The 25,391-nt window shown below is 42.5% G+C and overlaps 1 protein-coding gene across 4 annotated transcripts in view; it reads left to right on the forward strand.

Annotated features, from left to right (window-relative positions):
- The window catches only part of LOC147025785 (adenylate cyclase type 3-like), a 104,396-nt gene that overhangs the window by 71,136 nt on the left and 7,869 nt on the right, over positions 1 to 25,391 (forward strand). For all 4 annotated transcript variants that reach the window (XM_085880586.1, XM_085880584.1, XM_085880585.1 and 1 more), the window contains exons 16-17: positions 5,579 to 5,725; positions 5,828 to 5,950. In XM_085880586.1, coding sequence (XP_085736712.1) covers positions 5,579 to 5,725; positions 5,828 to 5,950 — 270 coding nt within the window. The remainder of the gene's footprint in view (positions 1 to 5,578; positions 5,726 to 5,827; positions 5,951 to 25,391) is intronic.

Consider the following 25,391-nt stretch of genomic DNA (forward strand, 5'->3'; position numbering starts at 1 on the left):
TGGAAATATTATTGGATAACCTTCCTGCAATTTCTGAAGATTATTCCCATGTGTGAGTCAAACAAAGGTCGTGCTCTTTTTTCGTTTGAATGGTTGATTTTTTTTTGCGTCACAAAACGACACAGATTAATGCCGCGTGGCTGGAATGCATCCCCGCACTATCTGCCCCTGCAGGTGTCGGACGGTACATGTCGCAGTCCGGGTGGAATTCTTCTCCAGGGCATTCCCGAACAAAATACTCTTAGCCATACAAGTGGAACTTCGACTCATCTGAGAACATAACTGAGTCTCATTGAACTCCTTCATCTATCGTCATGCTCCAGAGCTCATTGCAGACATGTCATCAACGTTTTATTTGCTTGTCACCAGACATGACTCCTTGCGAGGCTTTATACGGACATGGAAACCTACGTCCGCACGGACCTTCCCGACGGTTCGATTTCTCCCAGACCCACTGCAGATCGGTTGATGATGGTGCTCCTTCCTTGAGGCACAGCAGCTTCAACATTCATCGCCTCCCTGTTATCCTCATCCCTTTGTCACTTTGCACTGATTGTTTACTTTTGCCAGTTGATCGATGAAATTTCACCTTTTTATGGAAGTCACTCTTCACTCAAAGAAACACTTGGTTTTCTTTCATCGGCGTCGATTGCACGTTCTTGCCAATCAGGTAGGTGCACAGGTATCAAATGCTGATGAAGCGTAACGAACCCGTCAAGAGGAAAAGCACCTTGACGTTGTAGTTCTTTTGAAAGATGATATTTTCACTCCGTGTGCGGAGCGCAAAGCGGGTTAAGCAATTGGTTCACTCTGTCTGTCTGTCCGCAGACGTGGGTCGATGATCGAGGAATTATTTAATTTCAATTAAATTTTATATTTTGAACATGAATCGGAACACAAACCTGCAGTTGAACTTTTGAACTGAAGTTACTTTTGAACTTTTGAACTTTTTAACTGAAGTTACTTTTGCTCTGAATTTGGCAAATTGTAGCAATCTTGTCCCAAGCACGCACGCACATAGAATATTAATGTAATTTTTTTTTTCGTCTGTCTGTCTGTCTGTCTGTCTGTCTGGCAGTCAAACTGAATTGAAAATCATTCCAAACAGGAAACGTACTGTTTTTAGACATCATAAAGGACACAAACAGGCATGGAGAACTGACGCAATGCGTTCAATAAAAGTCGGCGGATCAGCGGCGGTAAACTTTTGGAAAAGTTGGGTTGTTTTTTTCTTTTGCACAGCCATTATTAGTGGGGCAACTTAGCATAACAATTGTGCATTTTGTGAGGAAAGCACCAAATTTGGCACACGAGTAGCCTAACATATTATGATCAGATTTCGATATTGGGCCATCTCAAATTCTGCCGCTCATGGTTGTGGCAGCCATTTTCCACTGCCATCAAAAATTTTGAGATGGCCCAATATCCAAATCTGTTCATAATATGATAGGCTACTAGTGTGCCAAATTTGGTGCTTTCCTCACAAAATGCACAATTGTTATGCTATATTTAGCTCAGTTGCCCCACCATTAAAGCTTTTATTTTATTTCAATTATATGATATATTTGAACAGTGTAGAGCATAAATCGCCATGTTTGCACTTCCAAAAACCTTCAATTCAATAGAATTTGGGCAAAACCTTACGCCATCTTGACCAATAGAATTTGGGCACAACTTTACGCCATCTTGACCAATAGAATTTGGGCACAACTTTACGCCATCTTGACCAATAGAATTTGGGCACAACTTTACGCCATCTTGACCAATAGAATTTGCCACGTGCTTTGAGGTCGGAGTAACAGCGCGGATTCAGATAAAAATGATGACTCGTGCTCGGGAATCGTGCTGGCGCTTGGAAATTTTGATCATGCTCGGAAACACAAAGCAAGAGTTGAAAAGCCCTCCCGATGTCCATTTTATCAAGACTGCTGGGGAAGGTGTTCGATGGACTCTATCTCTTTTTTTGTATACAACCCCAAGGTTTGTGGAAGAGCTCGAACACGGAATTGATCAGGAGGCAACAGAACAAAAGGAACAGTAGAAATAGAAATGGGGAAACGCCAACGGCAAGGATGAGGGAGAAAATAGACGGAGACACACAAACAAGGGATGTGGGTAACGATGAGGGGTAGAGGAGGATGCAAAGGGTGGACAGTATGAAAAACTGGCAATCCTGGGGGGAAGGGTGGTTTAACGAGGGTAGAGACGATTATGGTTTTGGATGGGGCACGATCTGAGATGGTGGTGAACAGCCGGCTTGAAGGCATGGAGGGAAGGATGAGATTGAAGAGAAAGTGGAAGTTGGTTCCACAGTCAAAAAAAAAGTGGAATGAATGAGTGGAGGTGACCAGTGATCTTGGATTTTGGTAATTTCACCAGAAGGGGGTTGATGATGGACTGTGCGAGTCCTGCAGAAACCTGGGAGGTGGGGGGACAAAGCACGGAAAGAGCAGAGGGTGCAAGACCAGGAAGGAGGGGTAGAAGACAGACCATCGACCTGTCTGTGGTGACAAAGTGATAGTCCCATCGACTCAGCTTCTTCGTGGGAGATTCCAATGATCTTGAAGGTCTTGGATTTCAGGGCGTCATGCTGAGAAAAGTGTGAGGCAGCAGCGCCATCCCAGAAGGGAGAGCAGTATTCCATCGAGCTGTAGATGAAGGTCTTCTTGGTGGATAAGGGTTCAGGTGTACCAAGGAAGGACTTTGCACGACGGACTTTGCATGCTTTGTTGGCAAACTTTGAATCATGGCTTGCCCAGGAAAGATCATGGCTGATGGTGAGACCCAGGAGTTTGAGTGATTGAACCTCTTCTAGAGGATTGTTAAGAGAGTGTGTGTGTGTGTGTGTGTGTGTGTGTGTGTGTGTGTGTGTGTGTGTGTGTGTGTGTGTGTGTGTGTGTGTGTGTGTGTGTGTGTGTGTGTGTGAAAGAGACAGAGACAGAGACAGAGACAGACATTGAGATTTTTCAGGATTGAAAGACAATTCCAAGTGTTTGACCAGGTTGTGATTTTATCAAGGTATGTAGGGAGGAGGCTGTTGCTTTCCTGCATGAAGAATGAGAGGCGTCACGGCAGAGATTGAAGTCATTAGCAAATGGATAAACAGGATTTTCCAGATAGTCAGAGAGATCATTGATGAAGTTTAGGAAGAGGATGGGCCAAGATTAGGATGAGGATGTAATATATTTTGGAAATATTTCATCAGCCAATATTAAGCTATTATTCCTGGTTCTATCATTGTCAATTTCAGAAATACTGTTGTAGCTGTCGGGTCGGCCCAGTTGCCTGGTCCCGAAACCCAATGCACCGCGGATTCAGATTCATTCATCGGATTCAGTGGTTCCGAGCTGGATGATATGCCTGTCTGTTTGCCATGATACCTCGGTCCAATGAAACTTCGAGTCAATTGATGCATCACGTTGGTTGGTGCTGTGCTTCCATTTACACTAATTAGTGACCGGGCTAAATCGCTGGATGCAGGCATTTTCCGCGTACAGGGCGCTGTCCTGTCCGCCCGTACCCAATCGGTCCTTTCGTGGATGTATATAATTCTACGAGCGATCAGAGACATTCTCAGTCATACAGAGACCAAGTGGTTTTAAAGTGTATTGAAACAACAGGGTGGAAATACAAAAGGAAGCAATGATTGAACCCCCTTACCCAATACGTGCCCTGAGCCAATGAATGGATGGGATCCTTAAATAACCCAAGCCTTAAGGCCTCAGACACTCCTCCACAGATAGATAAGAGATGGAGTCAGACAGGACAAAGTACCCGGGCTGTGTTCGGCAGGACACCGTGAGTCCCAAGTTGCGACACAGGCAGGCAAGACGGTTCCATGCCACGGACATGAGCTGGCACGAAGGAAACAGTGGGCATGGCTTGCTGCGTCAGGGGCATGTCTGGAGGCTGCGCTGCAAGGCTTCGTTTTTGGGAGAAACCTTCAATGGAGTTCCCACACAGGCTCTACTGTTTACTCTGTGGGTGTCTCTTCCCCTCTTCACACGACACACGACACTTAATATAGCCTCAGCCCCCACCGGCAGCCGTGTTTCACTTAGTCCCTTCCCGCTTGGCCACTATTGATCTGCGCACTGTCTGCGGATGGGGGATAACCCTTCCCTGACCTTATCTGTCATTGCGGCAATTCCGCATAATCTCGCTGCCCGATGGCCTATTATATCATCCTCCTATTATATCAGGGTATTGGAGGAAACTTGCACAAACAAGGAGGCTATTTGGCCCAACATGCTTGTTCTATAATCGTCATGCCAGCATTCGAATGGTACAACAATGCCAAGCATGGAATTTGGACAGGTTACCCACTGCAAAATCACAATGACGTACTGTTTTGAATAGAAATCCTTTGATCTTAATGTGCATAACCTAAAGGCAGACAGAACAACTGGTTTCATGTTCCCATTTGAAGGACGGTGTGCTCAGATGCTGCTCATGCTGGTACTGCATCAGTACGATCATTTTGTTGTACGTCCGATCTCAATGAGACTCAAGCCCAAACGAGACAGCTAGCTCAATGGTGAACTATTAGGTGACCAAAGCAGTGTGATCTTTTCTCTCCACCATTGTACTACATAGATAATAAAGCAAAGTATCACACAATATGAATGTGTTCTACTCAGATGTGATGGAAGTGAGCTGTCTTCGCATGCGCTGTCATGATTCATCAATTTGTTATCTTGGTCTTAACTTGTATTCACAACAACTGCAAAGCATTCAACAACTAATCGACTCGAGCGTTTAGAATTGCTCGTCCAATCACAGTGACTGATTCAGAAAATATTTATTTTTCTTCTTGGATGCTGTGGATGCTTCGGTCTTCACAGGAGGTTCTGGATGGTCGATACCATTATTAGAGTCCTTGAAGTGTTTTGATGGACATCATGGTCCAGTCAGGTAGTATTGTTCCCACTAAGTCTTGAATGGAGTCTTTTGGCATAAATATGTGATTTGAACCCCATTATGCGACACTTGGCCCTCTGTACCTCAAACAAGGTATCCATGTAGGAGGACCTTGAATGGATCATGTTGTGATGAATTTGAAGAGACTGGAATATGCAATAATGGAAACAGACATTCTAAGTTTGAAGTCTTTTGTAATTGAGTCATACCAAAGGCTTCAACGTGATACGTGCTGCTTCCTTGCTTGACGCTCAGTATTTAGAAGGATAGAGCATGGACAAACAACAATAAGTTGGAAATGATAGGGCGGGCAGGCTTTGATGGGCCTAATGGCTTCCCTTGCCTCCTGCATCGAAGTTCCTTGTTCGGCAACTCGTCTGATTATTATTATGATCATATACTCGAGCCATCGATCTGCTTGAGTGTTGTTATTATTCACTGCAGAATTACTGTCTGGATACATAACAAATAACACGTAAGGAGGGCCTTGCTTTTCAGCACCACAATGTGAATGGACGCACCTCTTTGACTCGTCAACATTTGTCCTTTCGCCGCTATTTTCTGTCTTCGTAATATTGAGTTAAGAAGCCATACTTGTGACATCATAATCTGTGTATATGATCAATTGTATGTTTGTGGCAAATCATGGTATGTGCAGGATTTGTACAGCCAGACGTATGAAGAAGCAGGTGTCATGTTTGCCTCCATTGCAAACTTTTCTGATTTCTACCACGAGGATAGTGTCAACAAAGGTGGATTGGAATGTCTACGCTTCCTCAACGAGATCATCTCCGACTTTGACTCTGTACGTCATTGCACACGCCATGCACCTTATCCTAAGCTTAAAATACATGATATATGTTTGTTGAATGACCTATCTCACCTTTCTCATCCTTCTCATCCTCAGCTACTGGATGAATCCAGGTTCTGTAGAATCACCAAGATAAAGACTATTGGCAGCACTTACATGGCTGCATCTGGTCTTAATGAGTACAGCCTGGCTCATCAGCTTTCTTCCAGTGGAAAAAAGGTTTGTCCTCCTCTCACGTGACAACAAATGAGGGAAAGACCTTTTTATTTTACCTTCGAGTAGCTTGAAGCATGAAAAGTGAACAGGATCTTTTGTAAGATGTTGCTGGAATTATATTTATTTATTTATTTATCATACTAATTTGCCCAACGACTCAAAAAGAGTAATACGAGCAAGCTCATCACTATTTCTCACCAAATCCAATTGGATCAAATGAAAGAAAACATATTGACATGTGGCACAAATTCTGGAATTTCAAAAGTTGTGCAACCATTCAACCACCGGATCGGCTTCGCTGCAAGTTGGTAGACCGTAACCTTGCAACAACGAAGTGAGAAAACAGCCGACAACGTCCAGTGCCAGAAGCAAGATTGCCTTCCACATTATAAATCATTATAATTGGGTCTTTAAAGTCCTGTCTGCTGGCATTTGTTGGTGGACGTTAAAGATCCCACGGTGTCCTTTGTGAAGTGCAGACGAGCTAAATTTCCACACACCGTGGCCAAGTTCCAATTTCCTGCTCCAACCTACTCAGTTGAATGTCAGGTTCATGAAAGGCTTTGGAAATTAACTTTCTCTGGTCAACCTGACTATTGTGGCCAATAAATAAGAAGACAATTGAGGCCTTTAAGATTTATGTTGCAGGAGGCTGTCTTGCTTTTGGCATTGCACATGGTGGGGTGTTTATTTATTTATTTATTTATTTTAAACTTGGTTGTTGAATGGTTATGTGCCATGTGTCAATGTTTTTGCCAGTGAACCGTTCCAGTTGGGTTGGAAATGGTGATGAGCTTGCTTGTAGGCAGCTCATTTTGACTATTTGGACAATTTCTCCTTATTATATAATTCTTGTCATGGCAAAAGAGGAGCTCAAAAACAACATCCCTTAATGTCCTCTCTTGATGATGTGCCTTTGGTTTTCTATTGCAAGTTAAAATAAGAAGGCTAAATGGCTGTCAGAGGAGGCAATTAATATGGCACACAGAAGAAGAAGATATGAAAACCAAAGGTGCATCAAGAGAGGACATTAAGCAGCTAAATGCCAATTTCCAACGACAAGTGACGAAAGAGAAATATAAATATTAGTCCATGAGCCAGACCGAATTTCATTACCAAAAAGGGGAACAGACCCCACCATGATTTTTGGTTAACTTGATACCTCAAGTGTCCGAAATCAGTTGGTGGACTTGCAAGGAAGGTAGCTTAATGACCTTTTGACGGCCATCGTAAAAAATGCCCGCTGTTATTTCACCAAAACGGAGGAAATTGGAAAAATACCCACAACTCACCTCCAGAATGTCCTATGGACATGCGGTTTGGCTTAAAATGATTGTAAGAACATTCTACATCTGCCAATATATAGTTTTGGATAGCTATTTGCTACGGTATGTTCCAAAATTCGAAATTTCTCCCCAAAAAGTGGCATTTTTAGGTTTTTTTTTTGCTATATGTTATCAGAAGTTTTCTGCCAATTAATGTTCAAATATATCTAAGCTCATTTTTTACCTTGGTCACCTAGAGTGGTTCATAAAGCATTCAAAGAAAGTCAAATATCAAGTTATCTGAACTTCACAGGATTCTATAGATATGTTTTCGTACATGATCTATTTGTCAGTTTTTGGCCTTTTTTGGGGCACCCGATCTCAAAAACCTATGCTATGCCACCATTGGGGTTTCAAAATATCTAATAGACATTTTTATAACTGAAATAAGATTTTACATATGCTCATTATATACTAGACCCTCTGTTGAGTACCGGTCAGCGTACATTTCCCATGTATTAGTGCACCAACTGGGGCCCTATCTCCGGCCCTATCATGGGAAGGAGCACAAAGCCCATCAATGACAGATTGTGATTAATGCGAACAATACTCTGAATTTCTATTCATCTATCTATAGCCCCAAAATGTACAAGGTACTCAGCAGAGGGACCAGTAGTTTGCTGTTGTTGTAGTTGTTTTCAAAATCAACAACATTTGTATGTCTTACCAGTTAAACAACATCTGGATATTAGTTAGCAATTACATGAAATGATCATTCATTTGTCAGTAAAAGTTTAATTCGGCAGGGCATTGGGATGCAGTTTGAACACAGACTGCATTACTGGATCACCTATAGTACAGGCATTTTCGCAGAAATATTTGGTCAACCTCCCACAAATTGCAACAAAAGCAAACTCAACAGATTTTGATTCCTGGATATGTCCTCAGTGACAGAAAAAAAGTCCGAAGGGATCCTCCGGGAGGAAAGTCCTGAAATCATGGAAATCCAATATGGCCACCACCCGTCTTTGGGGAAAATGAGAAAATTGTAAAGATTGATATTTAATTTGTAAATATATGTTTTTCTGCATTCTAATTGTTTCTAGTTATGGTCAGTATATTGATAATCAAGAATAATTATAAAAAAGTGAAATGTATTGAGGGTAAAATAAAAAATTATAGCTTTTTTGTCCAAAAATGTCAATTTTTTTGTCCCCAAAAATATATATATTTACCTGATACTGATTTTGGCTCCTGGACAAAGATAAAAAAGAAACGTTGAAGACACAAGATGAAATCAAGTCTATGGCAATACAATATAATTATATAAATCATTGAAACATGACAACATTCACAATTCCACTCGGGGCAATCACATCTGCCTAAGGAAGGTTTCTAAATGAAAATGAAAATTTGCATTAAACTCAGAAACTACATCCATTATAAACTTACTACACATGTTGAGAAAAATCAAGCATATTAAATTTAGAACTCGACAATGTCGTCATCATCCTCATCATTGTCACATGGAGTGACTGTGCAGCCAGAGCCCCTGCAGTTTCCACAAGCTGGAGTGCACTCAATGTTGTGCTTCTTGCATGTGCATCTCATGGTGCGACATTCAGCCTGGCAGTTGCACCTAATGACACGTAACATCTTTTCAGGAGCTGGAGCTATTGATGTCTGAAGTGGCACAAAACCCTCGTCACACTTCTGCCAACCCCAGTCTATCGGAAGAAGTATACAAGTCTGACGTCTTGAAACGAATCAAAGACCACCTTCAGAAGCATGCCGAGTCTGCAAAGATATCTTCTGGAACTTCAGCGCTCTGGGTTCAGAATATGGACATGCTAGACATTCTACGCAAATATATCCGGGCAGAGTGCACTGGGAACTGGGCACGACATCTACAGGCCATCCAGGAAATGCTGCCTTACCTGGCAGCCTCAGGCCACAACCTGCATGCCAAATCTGTGAGGGTGTATCTGCAGCAGATGTCCAACCTCAAAATTCAACATCCCAATGTCCAACAACATTTTGATGAGGGGTTCCATGTGGTTCAATGAAGTGATCGCCTGTGGGCAGGTCTTTCATCTGACCTGATCATCAAACAAGTTCTGATGAGAAGTTTGAAGACCAGCGGGGGGCTCACACAAGGGCGAGGAATGACAGAGCAACAACGGCTGGTATGGCTACTATCAATGCCTGCCTGTGCAGAAATAAACCAGGCAATGCAGGAGCTCACAGGTGTGAACTACAACACTGGAGAGCAGAAGAAGGACATGACCAATGCAAGACAATCTCGTGACTGGAAGGACACACTATCAGCTCTTCAGTATTTACAGGAACGGGATCCGTTCAGTAGTGATGCACGTCTGAGGAACATTGCCACTGGAGTTCATGCACACCCCACCGTCAACGTCGATACAGCACATGCTGTAGGAGCCAAAATATTGAAATCTATGGATGGGAAAACACCTGCAGAGTACACATTTAAGAGGAAAGACCAAGTTGTCACCCTCGGCATGAAGTCATCTGTCAAGATTGATGGAGAGCAAGTCCAAGTTGATCCACAACTCCTCTTCCAGAGACTGATCACTGTTGCACAGACAGCAAAAGAACTGGAGTCGGCCTTCAAATATGAACTGTGCAGCTATCCACCAGCCCTCTGATTCCTCTCTTCAGCTCCGAGAAGCACACAAGCCAGTCTTTGCTGATGCCATCTGGGATCTTCTTGGATCCGATGTCCCAGCCGATATCTCCAATGATGGGCAACAGTATGTTTTGGATGGCGGGGCACTTGTTCAACACATTCCCTGGTCTCGTGGATCTACATACAGAGACATATGCCACCAGTACACTGATTATGTAACGAAGATGTACGGAGATGCCATAGTCATGTTTGATGGTTATGAGAGTACCAACACGAAGGACATGACACACTAGAGATGGTCCAAAGGGAATGCTGGCACGACTGTGACATTTACAGCTGACATGCATCTCACAATGAAGAAGGAACAGTTTCCTGCAAATAGGCAGAATAAACAGCGACTCATTTTTATGTTGAGTCAAGAGCTTCAGAAGAAGAACTGTGAGACACACCATGCCTCAGGGGATGCTGATCTCTTGATTGTACTGAAGGCCGTGCAGTCTGCTACTGTCACCAACACTGTGTTAGTTGGTGATGACACAGACCTCCTCGTCCTCCTATGCTACCATGCAAGCTTAGAATCCCATGACCTCTTCTTTTGTCCCGAGCCAAAGAAGAACACGAAGAAGCCTCGCATCTGGAACATCAAGGTTACAAAGAAAATGATTGGTACAGACATATGCAAGCACATACTGTTTCTACATGCAGTTCTTGGGTGCGACACGACATCTCGTCTTCATGGGATTGGAAAGGGAGCTTCCCTCAAAAAGTTCAAAGCAAACAACACATTCCGTGAGCAGGCCAAGGTTTTTGATACATATCCAGCTTCCGTATGTGATGTGGCAGATGCAGGAGAAAAAAACATTGGTGATAATCTACAACGGAAAGTCAACTGACACCCTGGACACCCTCCGGTATCAGCGGTACTGGGACAAGGTGGCTTGGAGCTCCTCTCACGTGCAACCACAGACGTTACCACCAACATCAGAAGCAGCAAAGTATCACAGCCTGCACGTGTATCTGCAAGTCCAAGAATGGAAGGGATGTGCAGATGAACTTCTTCCGACAGACTGGGGTTGGCAGAAGTGTGACGAGGGTTTTGTGCCACTTCAGACATCAACAGCTCCAGCTCCTGAAAAGATGTAACGTGTCATTAGGTGCAACTGCCAGGCTGAATGTCGCACCATGAGATGCACATGCAAGAAGCACAACATTGAGTGTACTCCAGCTTGTGGAAACTGCAGGAGCTCTGGCTGCACAAACACTCCATGTGACAATGATGAGGATGATGACGACATTGTCGAGTTCTAACTTTAATACGCTTGATTTTTCTCAACATGTATAGTCAGTTTATAATGGATGTAGTTTCTGAGTTTAATGCGAATTTTCATTTTCATTTCGAAACCTTCGTCAGGCAGATGTGATTGCCCCGAGTGGAATTATGAATTTTGTCATGTTTCAATGATTTACATAATTATATTGTATTGCCATAGACTTGATTTCATCTTATGTCTTCAACATTTCTTATTTTTTTTTGTCCAGGAACCAAAATCAGTATCAGGTAAATATATTTTTTTTCAGGACAAAAAATTGACATTTTTGGACAAAAAAGCTATAATTTTTTATTTTACCCTCAATACATTTCACTTTTTTATAATTATTATTGTATATCAATATACTGACCATAACTAGAAACAATTAGAATGCAGAAAAACATATATTTACATATTAAATATCAATCTTTACAATTTTCTCATTTTCCCCGAAGCCGGGTGGCGGCCATATTGGATTTCCATGATTTCAGGACTTTCCCCCCGGAGGATCCCTTAGGACTTTTTTCTGTGACTGAGGACATATCCAGGAATCAAAATCTATTGAGTTTGCTTTTGTTGCAATTTGTGGGACGTCATCCGACATTTCGACTGTACTACTAAGTATGAAAATAGCCAGAAGTTATTGGATCAACCAAACCGGTTCTCATGGTACCCTCCAGTTAGGGTACATGTACAGAGTCAGATATACCCAAAGGAACTTGATTCAACGCTTTTTTGGCAGACATATCAATAATTTCTCGGAGACCTTGGACACCATATGGGCCTTCACCACCAAAAATATGGGCAATATTTGGTGAATTACTTTTTAATACAAGTTTTGTGAAAACCACTAACAGTAACCGACCAAACCGGTTCTCGCGGTACCCCCCAGTAATTTCCTGGCAAGGTTTTCCCGACGTCTTGACTTCAGCACTCGTCCACAAATTTAAATACACTGTTTCTCAATATGTACTCAACCACTGAAAAATATATCTAATTTAGTCTTCCTCGTCACTGTCACTATCATCCATGTCTTGCAATTGGTCTTCATCCTCTGTCTCATCACACATATTTGTAGTTTTGTAGTCTGCACGCTGGTGTGCAGCTAAACCATTCACGACACAGGGGCAGTCATCATTGCAACTTCTTGGGCACTTGCACGACATTAGTGCCAGAACAGCCTCTGCGGCTGGGGCTATTGTAAGCCAATATATTTCCAAGTTTCCCTTTACCATTATCCAACCATGCCCTTCAGTGGGACTGGGTATCTCAGGAAAGTTCTGGAGACTACGCCTCCAAATGGCAGATTGGTAGATCGCACGCTGCATGTGTTGTTTTAATGCATCCTTGCACGGGGGAATCTGTCCCGATGAAACATCCCCTTTGTTTGAACAGAACAAATCATAACGGAGGATGTTGACCTCCTTGACATTCGTGTTTGAGCAATACATGCTACAGGTGAATGCCTGTATCGTTTCGAACATTTCATCTCTGACGACCCACTCTTGACAAAGTTTCATGAGCGCTTCTCTGAAATGCTGGTTTTTGCGGATCAAATTGATTGCTTTTCCCTTACCCTGACCAGCGAATGAACTAGTTGAATCACAGCCAGTCCATGCATGGACTCCTATCAACGACGTACACACATCCTTGCCTCGTATTGTGCCCAACCTTGAGATGTCAATAAGTCTTATTTGGTTTTTTCCCCGCATCTTAACAGGATTCTACTTGTCCCGAATTCCGAATGTAGGTCAAGGAGGATCAAAATACATCAGTATCCTCTGAAATCACCATAACCTTTGGATACGTAACGGCAGCATGTTTGCAATGGACCAGCATTCTCGTGTCGGCTTCTTCATGGGTTGATGCAAGTGCCGCAATCTCTGACACATTATCCTTCGTAATCTGGAAACACTTTTCACCAGAGGTGACTATCATTGTTGTGTTACCAAGTTTGTCTCTGTTCCGTTCTTCCTTCCAGTTGTCAGCGAGAAACATTGTAAGCTTGTTCTTGCTTTCCTTACTCACCAACATCCTTTTCCAGTTCTTTGTCCTGTGTCCTGGCTTTATCTGATTAAATACAATTCCATGTTGAGAACCACGATGCAACCGTTCTGCGTCTTTAATCGACAGGTCTTTGTAGACGTCAAACACAACATCGACTCGTCCACTTCCCTGGCAATCATTCAGGACTTTCTTCAGAATTATCACTGAGAGTTCCTCAAATGTCAGATTCTCGCCATGAATCTTTTGGACTATCCCCATGGCATCAACTATTGTTGCCCAAGGACCTGAGGACAATTCAACATTAGCAATTTCTTTTTCAATATGTTTGCCCAAAGTTGCTTTCCCTGTTTTCTTTAGGGTGCTGTCACCATTGGCCAATGCCAATCATATGTCCAAAGACACCATTGTCTGCCTTCAAAACAATCTCTTTGTTTGTCCCAGCATTGACAACTGTGTCTTTCTGCATTGAACTGAATGTTTGTAATTGAAGTTTCTTTATTGGGTCATAAAATCCTGAACCCTCCTCTAACTTCTGTGGATGTAACTTGAAGGCTTCTTTCCCTTTTTCGCAGGCTTTCAATAAGTCAGTGCTCGTATTTGGCGGTGCTGCGGCACCGGTTGCTAAATTCACAAGATCTGATGGTTGGTTTGAGAACGGATTAGTCCAATTGTTTTACAACATATCAACGACTGATGTCACATAATTTTCGTCACTCTTGATTCTAGAGGTTTGTAGGTCAGCATGACCGAGACAGGAACTCACTGATACCATTTCTCGGAGTTGCCTCAGAGCTTCTGCCCTGTACTCGGCGGTTAGATAAAATCCTGACAAGGCACCTTGTCTCAGACTAAAGCCTCTTGTACCTCCGGATGTTTTGGATATCCTTGTTCACGGTCTCTTCAACTGTTTGATCAATTGCAATTTTGACAAATGGGTTCACTTGGTGAAGTTGAACTGAGAAGCCACCATGGATAAAATGATCATGAAGGTCTGGACATGTGTTCTCCAATTGGGTCATCTGCGCAGAGTACACTGGCAGATATCTTGAATAGTTTGTCTTGTCCATGGCAAAACACCAAGGTATCAAGTCCTTGATGCATGATAAATGCAAGTGCCAGTCACCTTCGCGATCCGCACGTATCAGACCAAGCATAATCTCGACCATATCTACATACATCATCCAGAAGGATGCCAATTGGCCACTTTCGTGCCGCAGAACATCGAGGTAAGACCCGAACAGATACAGAATCCTCTGGCATGATTCATCATTCAAACTTAATTCAAGGGTGGCTGCGCATGTATTTTCATGTATATCCGCAATACTGTTAATGTTTCATTCAAATGTCCCATGTCTGAATTGTGGTTATTTTCCAACCATTCAAAGAATCCTGCCCAAGCAAGTCGCATCAGAGCTTCATATGCAAGTTTGTGGAGACGGACTCCACGGTTGTACTGCTTTCCATCTAAAACTTTCTCAACTGACCCCTCAGCTATCACTCCAAGTTCAACACCGAGGTCCCTAAGTCCTGCATCACGAAACATTTTCCCGATGATTGACAACAAGTTACAGATTATATGGCAATTTCCCAGCATCAGCACAATACCCTCAAACCTAATTTGCTGCTTCCAGGCTACCTCCGTTGCCTTTGCGTACAGAGCTTGGTCCATAACTACTGCAATTTTTGCAAGGCTCAATTGCTCCTGAATTGACACTGATTTAGAAAGGATCTCGTGCACAGTCGACAGCTCTGTAGCAAGTGCATTGATGGTTGGTAAGTAGCCAATCCTATCTTGTTTGACTGGAATGTTGTCTCCAGTTTTGATATTAAAACCAGTCCATGAGCAGATCGATTGGTTGGCGACATCATGTAGACGAGCAGGAACCCACATTAAATTATGTTGAGAAGCCCTTGCCGTCGCTGCAATTAAAGGCATTGAAAGGTTGGTCGGCTTCAGTGGTGGGGGACCTTCCCGGCTTCCATCATCCGAAATCCAGGCCAAGGGGCTGCCAGCTATGAGTGACTGTTAACAGTTCATACAGGGGAATTCATGAGCATGAACTCCTGCATTTTATTCCGATAAAAAACTGTTATGTGGAGTGTTGTGAAAAGTTTTATTGATATCAGTTTACCGCTACCCCAAAAAGCCGAAAACAGCAAATAGGAGCATGCCACAAAACGTATCTGTACAATCCTGTGAAGTTCAGATAACTTGATATTTGACTTTCTTTGAATGCCTTATGAACCACTCTAGGTGACCAAGGTAAAAAATGAGCTTAGATATATTTGAACAATAATTGGCAGAAAACTTCTGATAACATATAGCAAAAAAAACCCCCAAAAATGCCACTTTTTGGGGAGAAATTTCGAATTTTGGAACATACCGTAGCAAATAACTATCTAAATCTATATATTGCCAGATGTAGAATGTTCTTACAATCATTTTAAGCCAAACCGCATGTCCATAGGACATTCTGGAGGTGAGTTGTGGGTATTTTTCCAATTTCCTCCATTTTGGTGAAATAACGGCGGGCATTTTTAAAGATGGCCGCCAAAAGGTCATTAAGCTACCTTCCTTGCAAGTCCATCAACTGATTTCAAACACTTGAGGTATCAAGCTAACCAAAAATCATGGTGGGGTCTGGTCTGTTCCCCTTTTTGGTAATGAAACCCGAAATTTTGAGGTCTAACTCATGGACTGTATGTCAAGGAGGCAATGTGACGACACAGTGAGAAAAAGATGATATATTTTTCTTAAATCTCAGAGAGATCACAGGAGAGTTTAGGTCAATGGGGTCCTCAAGAGTCGAAGAGGAAAAGATCTGACAGAAGAAACACAGGTGAAAGAAAGATGGAAGGACGATACCGAAACTCGACACAAATGAGACAGCAATATGATGACAACCTTCGAAGAAAGAGGATGATCAAGAATCAATAGTGATAGAGTGAGAGGTACGTAGAACCAATAAAGAGCTGGCAAATGGAAAAGCACCGGGTACCGATGAAATGCCAATATGACTCTTTAAGGTAGTTGTGGAGGAGGCAATCCATAGTTTGACAGCTATCTCGACACAGATCTTGAGCAGCTTTGCATGGCCTAAAAGGTGGAAACAGTCAGTGGACACAGTACATACCATTGCCAAAGAAAAGGATGCAATACAATGCTCAAATAACTGAACTCTTGCCTTGATTTCACATTCCAGCACAATATTACTAAAGATCATTCAACACAGAATAGAAGACTTCATTGAAAGATAAATGCTAATCCTGGTGTTGGTTTATCGGTGAAGGTGGCTGGCTTGAGATCTTAGGGTCTTGAGTTTGAGGTCGTCGGCCATTGAATTCACACCAGGTGGGGGTTGACTCAGCCTGTCATCTTTCCGAAGTCGGCGAAATGAGTACCAGTGTCCTGGTAATGGAGGGCAGAGCAGCAGCGGCACAGTGGCACCCCCAGAAAATGATGCAACCGACAGCCACAGGCAGCACACGATAGCTAGCTGACAATATATGCTCATGGAGTAAGCAGGTTTCAGAAGAGGGAGAGGTACTAGAGATCAAATCGCAACTCTGAGGTGGATCATGGAAAAAGAAAATGAATATCAAAGGAAGGTGTATCTCTGTTTTATAGATTACAGCAGAGCTTTTGATTGTGTTGATCATGAATTGATGTGGAATATGCTGAGAGAAATGGGGATGTCGGAGAACCTAATGTGTCTGATAAGAGGCCTGTACACAAAACAAGAAGCTACAGTAAGAACAGAGTATGGAGAGAGAGAGAGAGAGAGAGAGAGAGAGAGAGACAGAGAGAGAGAGAGAGAGAGAGAGAGAGAGAGAGAGAGAGAGAGAGAGAGAGAGAGAGAGAGAGAGAGAGAGAGAGAGAGAGAGAGAGAGAGAGAGAGAATTGGATAACAGGTTAGACAGGGGGGGCATTCTCTCCCCTTACTTGTTCAATCTGTAGCATGAGTACATCATGAGGACATCAAACTCCAGCTTGGAGTCAGGATTGGAGGAAGATGTATCTACAATCTAAGGTATGCTGATGATACCACTCTGTTGGCAGAAAGAAAAGAGGGCTTGATGAAATTGCTGCAGACAGTGAAGAAGGAAATTGAAAAAGCTGGATTTTATTTAAACCGAAAAAAAGACTAAAATCTTGTTAACTGCGAGAAGGTTGATGTGTTCAGATCAGGAGACGATCATGTGGGAATAATGTAAAGTTTCATCTTCCTGAGTTCTAAGACTGATGTAAGTGGAGAATGTGCAGGAGAAATTAACAGACGGAGTTAGTGTTGGTGAGAAAAGCAATGTTAGGATTTATAAAGATCTGGAAAGACAAAGATGTGACAAAACAAAGCAAGAGGAGGATTGTGAATGCTCTGGTATTTCCAGTTTCAATTTATGAAGCTGAGTCTTGGCGAGTGAAAAAGAAAGGAAGAAGATCGACAGTTTTGAAATGTGGTTTTCGAGACTGATGTTAAAAGCAGGACCATTGGATCTGCAGGTTATCCGGGCCCTGGTCTAATGTTGTAACCCAAATTTGGTGGCATTCTGACTGGTGGGTCTGGAGAGGAAGGTTTTTGAAGGAATTTACACAATTTTCCAAAACATTTACCAAGTCCGCTATTTTGACACACTTCTGGTCACGTGATCAACATGACTTCGGTGATTTAATATCCCTACCCTGGCCTAATGTTGTAACCCAAATTTCGTAGCATTCTGACTGGTGAGTCTGGAAAAGAAGATTTTTGAAGAAATTTACTGAGTCGGCCATTTTGACCAACTTAAAGTCATGTGACTGGAATGAGCTTTGCAATTCCTGTTACCAGTCAGGAGAGGAACATTGCCACCGAATTTCAGCCGGATCGGCGGAGCGGTTTGGCCGGAATAGTCAAAATAGGAGATGGACGGACGGACGGTGCATGATGACAATACCTTATGTGAAATTTAAATTCCAGATCAGCTAAAAATTCCATGGACTGCATTTGAAGAAATTAGACCACCATGTACATGAGAAACACTGATGCCAAATCAGAAAGTGAGAGTTTGGACACATTCTGTGAGCAGAAAAGGAAAGCCTGGAGAAGTCAACCATGCTGGGTGTAGTTCATGGAGGAAAAGGAAGAGGCAGACCTTGTATGTGTTGGATGGATGGGGTAAAGTACAAGATCAACCCACAAATAATCAAACTGATTGAAAAAGTATTAGAGATTTGGAACACCACATTGATATTACAGCACTCGGAAGAAAGCATCGAAATACCAGGGGTGAAGATGTGACGCAGGATATTCCAGGGCAACAGCCTCTCCTGTTTTGTATGGACCTACTGTTTTTTTTCGCCCCTCCTGAACCCACTGAGCAGCTTCATTAATGAGCAAGGACAAGGATATACCCCAACATCCAACAAAAGAATGTCCAAATACGGAGACAGTAAAGGTGACACATCTATTCTAGATGGATGATTTTAAACTATTTGCACTGAATGACAAAAGAATTGGCAGAACAACTGAAGCGAGATGTCTTCGATCGCAAAGCAATCGCCAAGGGTAAGTCTCCCCTGGCGCACACGATCCAATGACGGCCATATTTTTTGTCGGACCGTCATATCACCTTGACCTTCAACGTTTAGGTGTAGTGTAAATTAAGAAAATGTGTCCCCATCTACAATCTATCCATAAAACTCAACATCATCAAAATTGAAGTTATGATGAAAATGGTGTTTTTAGTTAATTAGGTCACAATCACAAAAAAGTAGGTCAAGGGCACTCATCAAATATCGGGTGCACAACTTCAATGCAGGTACATTGCAGTATTATGATACAAGAACTTCTTGGAAGGCCAGACGGTCTGATATTCCGCATTGGCAAAATTGAATGATGACAAAAAAAACGCATTAATGGTTTTTTTCAGACTGCCATTTGACCTTGACCTTTAACACGGAGGGTGTAAATCCATAGGTGTAAAGCTTGATTTACATTGATGTAAATCAAGCGTAAATACGCCTTGCTCTGGGCTATCTATGGAGGGCAATTTTGTTCCGATTGGGTCAACCTTGGTCGAGTTACAGTGAAAAGTGTGAAAATGTTCATAATTGTGTCATGACCTTAAACTTAGGTCGAGGTGAATTTTTTTTAAATGTCAACCACGCATACTTTTTATTCCCATTATTGCTGCAAAATTAAGTCAGTTCTGAGATACAACTCGGAAATTGGCAGACAAGGAAAGAAGTAACTAGCATCCGTTGAAGCCATAGTCTTCGATATCCCCCGCCATAGTAAATGAGGTTTAACAAACTTGTATTCCCTAAGCGTGTGCAATAAGTATGTGAAGTTTCCCCTTGATCTGACCAGCCGTTCTGGAGAAGATGTTTGATGGTTTTAGGGTAAATTCAATATGGCTGCCAAACCATGTGACCTATCAATTAGAAATTAACAAACTTCTGAAAGGATGTGTTGGGGAAAGTGTATGTGAAATTTTGCCTCAATCTGTCCAGCCGTTCTGGAGAAGAAGATTTTTAAAATTTATTAATTTTCAATCCAAGATGGCTGACAAACCATGTGACCTATAACATCATAAATTTACATTCTGCCTCCAACCCTCCAGTGGAATACGTGTGTGAAGTTTCGTGTTAATCGGATGAGGTGTGTTTTTCTATCCAAGATGGCCGCCAAACCATGTGACTTGTGACGTCACAATTTTTACTATGTATGCAGACATGATGGAAGATGATAGTTGCAAATTTTCGCTTCGTTAGGCTATGTGATTCCAGAGAAAACATTATTTAATATTTTATTGAATCCAACATGGCTGCCAAACCAAGTGACCTATCAATCAGAAAATATCAAAAGGCACCAGTTCACCACTTGCTTGATATGTGTACCAAATTTCATAAATATATCTTGAGGGGATTTGTAGTTTGCAATAACAGTTTGTTTGGGTTTGCAAAGCAATAACCCAACTCGCAGTACCAGAGTTCCAATACAGTTGTGGGATAATAAACTGGTCACAAGCTGAAATCAACACTCTAGATATCAAAACATTGAAACTCCTCAATATAGCCACAAAATGTTCGACAAAAATCAGTGCATCCCGAGAATGTACCTGCCAAGGAAAGAAGGAGGTAGCGGCCTGATGGAACTCAATCAAGTGTACAGAATGACAACTCTAAGATTGGCTGAATACGTGAAAAGTTCAACAGACTACCAAATCCAATTTGTATGCAAACACGAAGACAACAAACTAGAGAAGGTATCCCTAACCCACCTAGCAAAAAAAATTCCAAAGACAGGTGCGAATGGAAGATGTCACACATGAAAATGAAACGGCAACAAATACAGCCCCAACGACTGCAAAATACCATAAATCATAAAGTGAAATATCAACAGATATACACCGACAACTGGGAGAACAATAAAAGAGCAGGAAGGTATAAAAAGAGTTGGGCAGATTGAGCAGAGACAAAGAAGACTCTGGAATAGCTAAGAAGAGGTCAGCTCAACTAGGATGGAGAATGAATCATAAATGCCAAAGACGAGGGACACCACACGGATGGCTTTAAGAAAATGGCAAGACTGAGTGAATTAGAGAAGTGTTGCTTCTGCAAGATATAAACAAAAAGCACAAGTCACCCCTGTTGGGATGTAAAAGAAACACTCATGTCAGAACAGCTGTACAAAGAAGAGCACACCAAAGTATGTACAGTAATCCACTGGCATATCTGTAAAAAGTTCAATATCCCAGTCCCAGAAAACTCATGGAAACATGAACCAAAAGCAATCACTGTAAACAAGGAAGTAATGCTCACATGCAAACTAATGATCCCATTGAGCGTGAATATAGAAAAGAAAACATTGTGACTGGATATAGGACTGAGGTACAAAAAGGAAAAGAAGGCATTGCTAATTGAGGTGTTACTACCCAGCAATTTTGGCTAAAACAACACAGAAATAAATAAAATGACCAAATACCAAGATCTCAAAAATGAAGTGAAAAGATCCTGGAAGTTGAAGAGATCCGAAATTTTACCATTGATTAATTATTGGAGCAAGGGGAATGATAAATAAGAACCTCAAGGAGATCTTAAAAACCATCCCTGGGGACAGTACTACAAATGAACTGCAGTTGAGAGCTGTCCGGTGTGGTACATCCTCGGGAGCCTCGGTGGAGCATATTTCTGTCTACACTGCTGCTGATTACTCACCTTGTAGAGTGCAGTGTAGAGGTGGAGACCCTAACCCCGGTGGGGTTTGAAACAGCAAATGACTTATCTTAGATAGATTTTCTTGGTTGCTTTATGTAGCTTCTTTGTCTGGAATGACAGGGGGTTGTGATATAATAATAATAATAATAATAATAATAATAATAATAATACTCCTTCTCCTACTACTACTACTACTACTACTAAAATAAATAAAAGCAGGAAATAGCATTTTCCTTGTTTCTTGCTGATAATATTTTTTCACCACAATGCTTTATCTCCAAACTATAACACTGATGGTGAAACATAGATACATACACAAACTAAAACAAAACACATCAACACATTTTGCCATAAAGAAACTGCTTATTGTATTGTTTGAGTTTTTGTAACTTTGTTAGGAAGCAACAATGAAAATTATTTTCACAGAATTATTAATTTGCTTTCTCCATATTCTCATAATAAAGCTTTTTTGAAAATTTGATGAGAAAAGCTCAAACGGTAAAAAAAAAAAATAAAACAGTTATGGCCCGGACAGACACAAGGACAGACGGACACACAGACAGACAAACAGAAGTGATTGCAAAACCTTGTGTTCTGCTGCACGGAGGACGGGCTAATAATAATGATAAGTAGAGGATATGATACCAACAGAATGCTGAGTGTAGACGGGTGTAGACCAGAATGCACTATGAAATATAGTGCAGACCGGTCTAAGGAAAATTCACATTGGAATTGGAGTATCATCCTCCACACCTGATGATATGGGTTGCATGTTCGGGACTATCTCAATGAAACGTTCCTTCAACAATGGATTGGATATAGATCACCGACGTCAGCAGCTCCTCGACCATGGCTATCACGTAGTCCAGGTCTAACGACTTTGTGATACTTCATCAAGGGGAAAGTGCCGACAAACCAGTATAGGATGATTGAAGAATTGTGCGCTGCAGTCATGGTCGCTTTCGCACAGGTGACTCCACAAGTGAGACGCAAGATGTCCTCGAGGACTTGGCGACGAATTCACTGGTGCAAGGAGAATGATGGAGCACATACAGATACAATTACTGATTAATTATTGGAATTACTGAACAATAAAACCTGTAGATTTAAAGAGTTTATGAACTAATCCTTTGCTGGGGAGGGGTAAAGCGACCTTTAAGCCACGCTCTCCAAAGAAAAAGGATTCATTGATATATTCACATTCTTGTCATTATTTATCCTACATTGTCATCAGGAAAACTTCGGAAATTTATCACATCCAATTCTATTTAACTTCAAAGCAAGGTCCAATAAAGCCAATTTAGTCTGGCGGTACGAGACGAAGTGGTGTAACGGTTAGAGCAGTGTTTCTCAAGGTGGGGTGTGGGAATATTTTGGTGGGACATGAGGATTCAGAATTAATGAATCAATATCTGATCACTTTCATAGCTTTACTATGAGTTCCCTTCTTGGTTGACTCAGCCATTTCTGGTGGATTTATCTCAAGTACCATAGCAATACTAAGAGGAGTTATGCGAGCTGCGACAAGATGAGTATGTGAAAACTCTTTTCAAGATCAAAGGAACCATGATGTGGCTGTCTGAGGAGGAGCGAAAAGAAATACCCAAACTCGACTACTTTGGCAAGGGAAGTATTGATAAATTTTCCATCATCTTATTTAGTCGAATGTGGATTTAGTGTTGTTACCGATTTGCTGCAAGCGAAGAGAAATCGACTGGAAATCACGAAACGTGCTGATTTAAGGCTGAAACTGACAAAATTGGTTCCTCGAATCAAAAAAATTTGCAGCCAGCGTCAAGGGCAGAGCTCCCATTGAAGTGAGTAGCAATTGAATAAAATTTGCAATAAAGTTTTAATAAAGCCTTTTGAATACATAATATGTAGTATATACTGTAGTGTCTCCAATCATGGTGGGGCGTACGATTTTTTTTTGAAAATCAAAGTGGGGCGTGGGACAAAAAAAGGTTGAGAAACACTGGGTTGGAGCGTCCGCTCTGAGTCTGGGAGGTCAGTGGCTCAAACTCCAGCCGAGTCATACCAAAGACTTAAACATGGTATGTGCTGCTTCCTTGCTTGACACTCAGCATTTAATCGGATAGAACACCGACAAACTGCTGGGAAGGAAATAGCAAACCACTCAGTAATACCCTTGCAGATGATTTTACACATTTACGCTGCACTGAGGAGCCCGAATAAGGGTGAAACATGTCTGCTGCTATGATATTTTCTCTGCTTGTGCCATTTTGAACCACCGTCCATAAAGCTTGATTCACACCATGTGAGACGTCCCTTAGGGGTCGCAGTATTGCACAATGTAAAGGTGATGTGCGTCGCGGTGTTGCTGTCGGTTTGAGAACGGATTATAATCATCTTTATTCTCAACCGCAAAATTGTGTCCTTTTAACGGTGCTAAAGTAAGGCAATAGATTAGACAATGAGTTCATGTGGCAGATGACCCAATTTGGTCACAAATTGTGCAACAATGCTTGTAAAGGGACACTATTTACTGTATCTTATACTTGTACTATACTAGCAAATACCCACCAGTCGCTTTGCTGATGGGAATACTAAGAGAGGGGGACAGAGAAAGAGAGGAGAGAGGTGTATGAGGGGTGGGAGAGAGAGGTGGGAGGAGGTGGGAGGGGGTGGGGAGTGAGCAGGGAGGGTGGCGGAGTGAGGAGGGGAGATGTGGAGAGGGGAAGGGGGTGTTCTGAACTTGTGTTTGGTAGTGGGGCTTGAAAGAAGGGGGATTCGATTTGCATTTTGGAGGGAGACATGAGGGAAACTGGGGGCGGGGGGGGGTGATGGTGACGTCTGCCAGCATTAGTACATGATTGAACGAAATTGGGTATGTTAAAACAGCACGTTCAAATAGGATAGCAAAACCGCCCATCACTTTCACACAATGTACCATTTTCAGAGTTTATAACATGGGCTTTCCTTAAGGTATGTGACTCGAACTGCAGCTGCCTCCCTGTTTACTCACTCTGGAACTGGATCTCTCCGAGGGGGTCACACACAACCTGGAGTGCCAAAGAACGCGTGAACCAGAAAAAGGAACACCACTCCAGCAGCCGGATCTGCTGCCAAGCCCAATCCCGCAGTCCAAACCCCGAAACCCAACTCAAGCCAAGAGACCCTAGAGCCCATTGCACCCCAGCTGTAATGCTTATAAATGGCCGGAGACGCCAGTGTTCGTGCCTTTATTTAATTTCAGCACATGTTTTGCAACCAAAATGCAATAAGCCCTAGAATCTCTCAACCCGAGCCAAATCCCAAAGTTCAAACTGCGGAATCGAACCTAGCAGTAGCCCCGAGCACCAAAAAATTGCCCATCTGCCCAACCAGCACATGACCCGACACTCCATGCTCAAAACACAACAAAAGCACCTCCAGACCACAACACAACCACCTGTGGGAACTTATCACAACCACTTCTTGAAAGTTGGAAGACGGGCGAGAGAGGGAAGAGAGAGGAAGGAGGGGTGGGGATTGAGAGGACAAACAAAGGAATGAAAGAAGGAGGAAAGGGGTGGATGAAGGGAAGGGATGGATGGATGAAGGGAAGGGATGGATGGGATGGAAAGTGGATTCAGAGCAAGTTCCACAGTTGTTAATGAACACATGATACTCCAATCTCTGAGTGAAACACGAGGTGCAAGGAATCAATGAGTTCCCACCTCCTGTTCCTTCGTCTGCCATTAAATTCCCTGCAGCATCTGCAATGAGTTTGGGTTTTGGAAACAACTCTCCCCTAATAACCTCTAAAGTACTCCACCAGGGGGGTGTGTCTCCGGGCGGTGTTCAGCGTGACCGCTCCGAGGTGAAGGAAGCTCCGGATCCAGATCCGGCCTATCAGGGGGATACAAAACGTAAACTGTTCAGCCTGGCGGAGGTATGCGCTCTGCCGAGTGTTGTACTACTTCTCAAATTCTGTATTTCACATGATGACCCCTCCCTCTCACCTGGGGTCTTCATTATGTGCTCAGCATTGTCCTCCTTCATCCATCTC

The sequence above is a fragment of the Eptatretus burgeri genome, chromosome 5 (assembly GCF_056783735.1).
Source record: "Eptatretus burgeri isolate ZD-2024b chromosome 5, Ebu_testis_v1, whole genome shotgun sequence".
NCBI classification, from domain to species: Eukaryota; Metazoa; Chordata; class Myxini; order Myxiniformes; family Myxinidae; genus Eptatretus; species Eptatretus burgeri.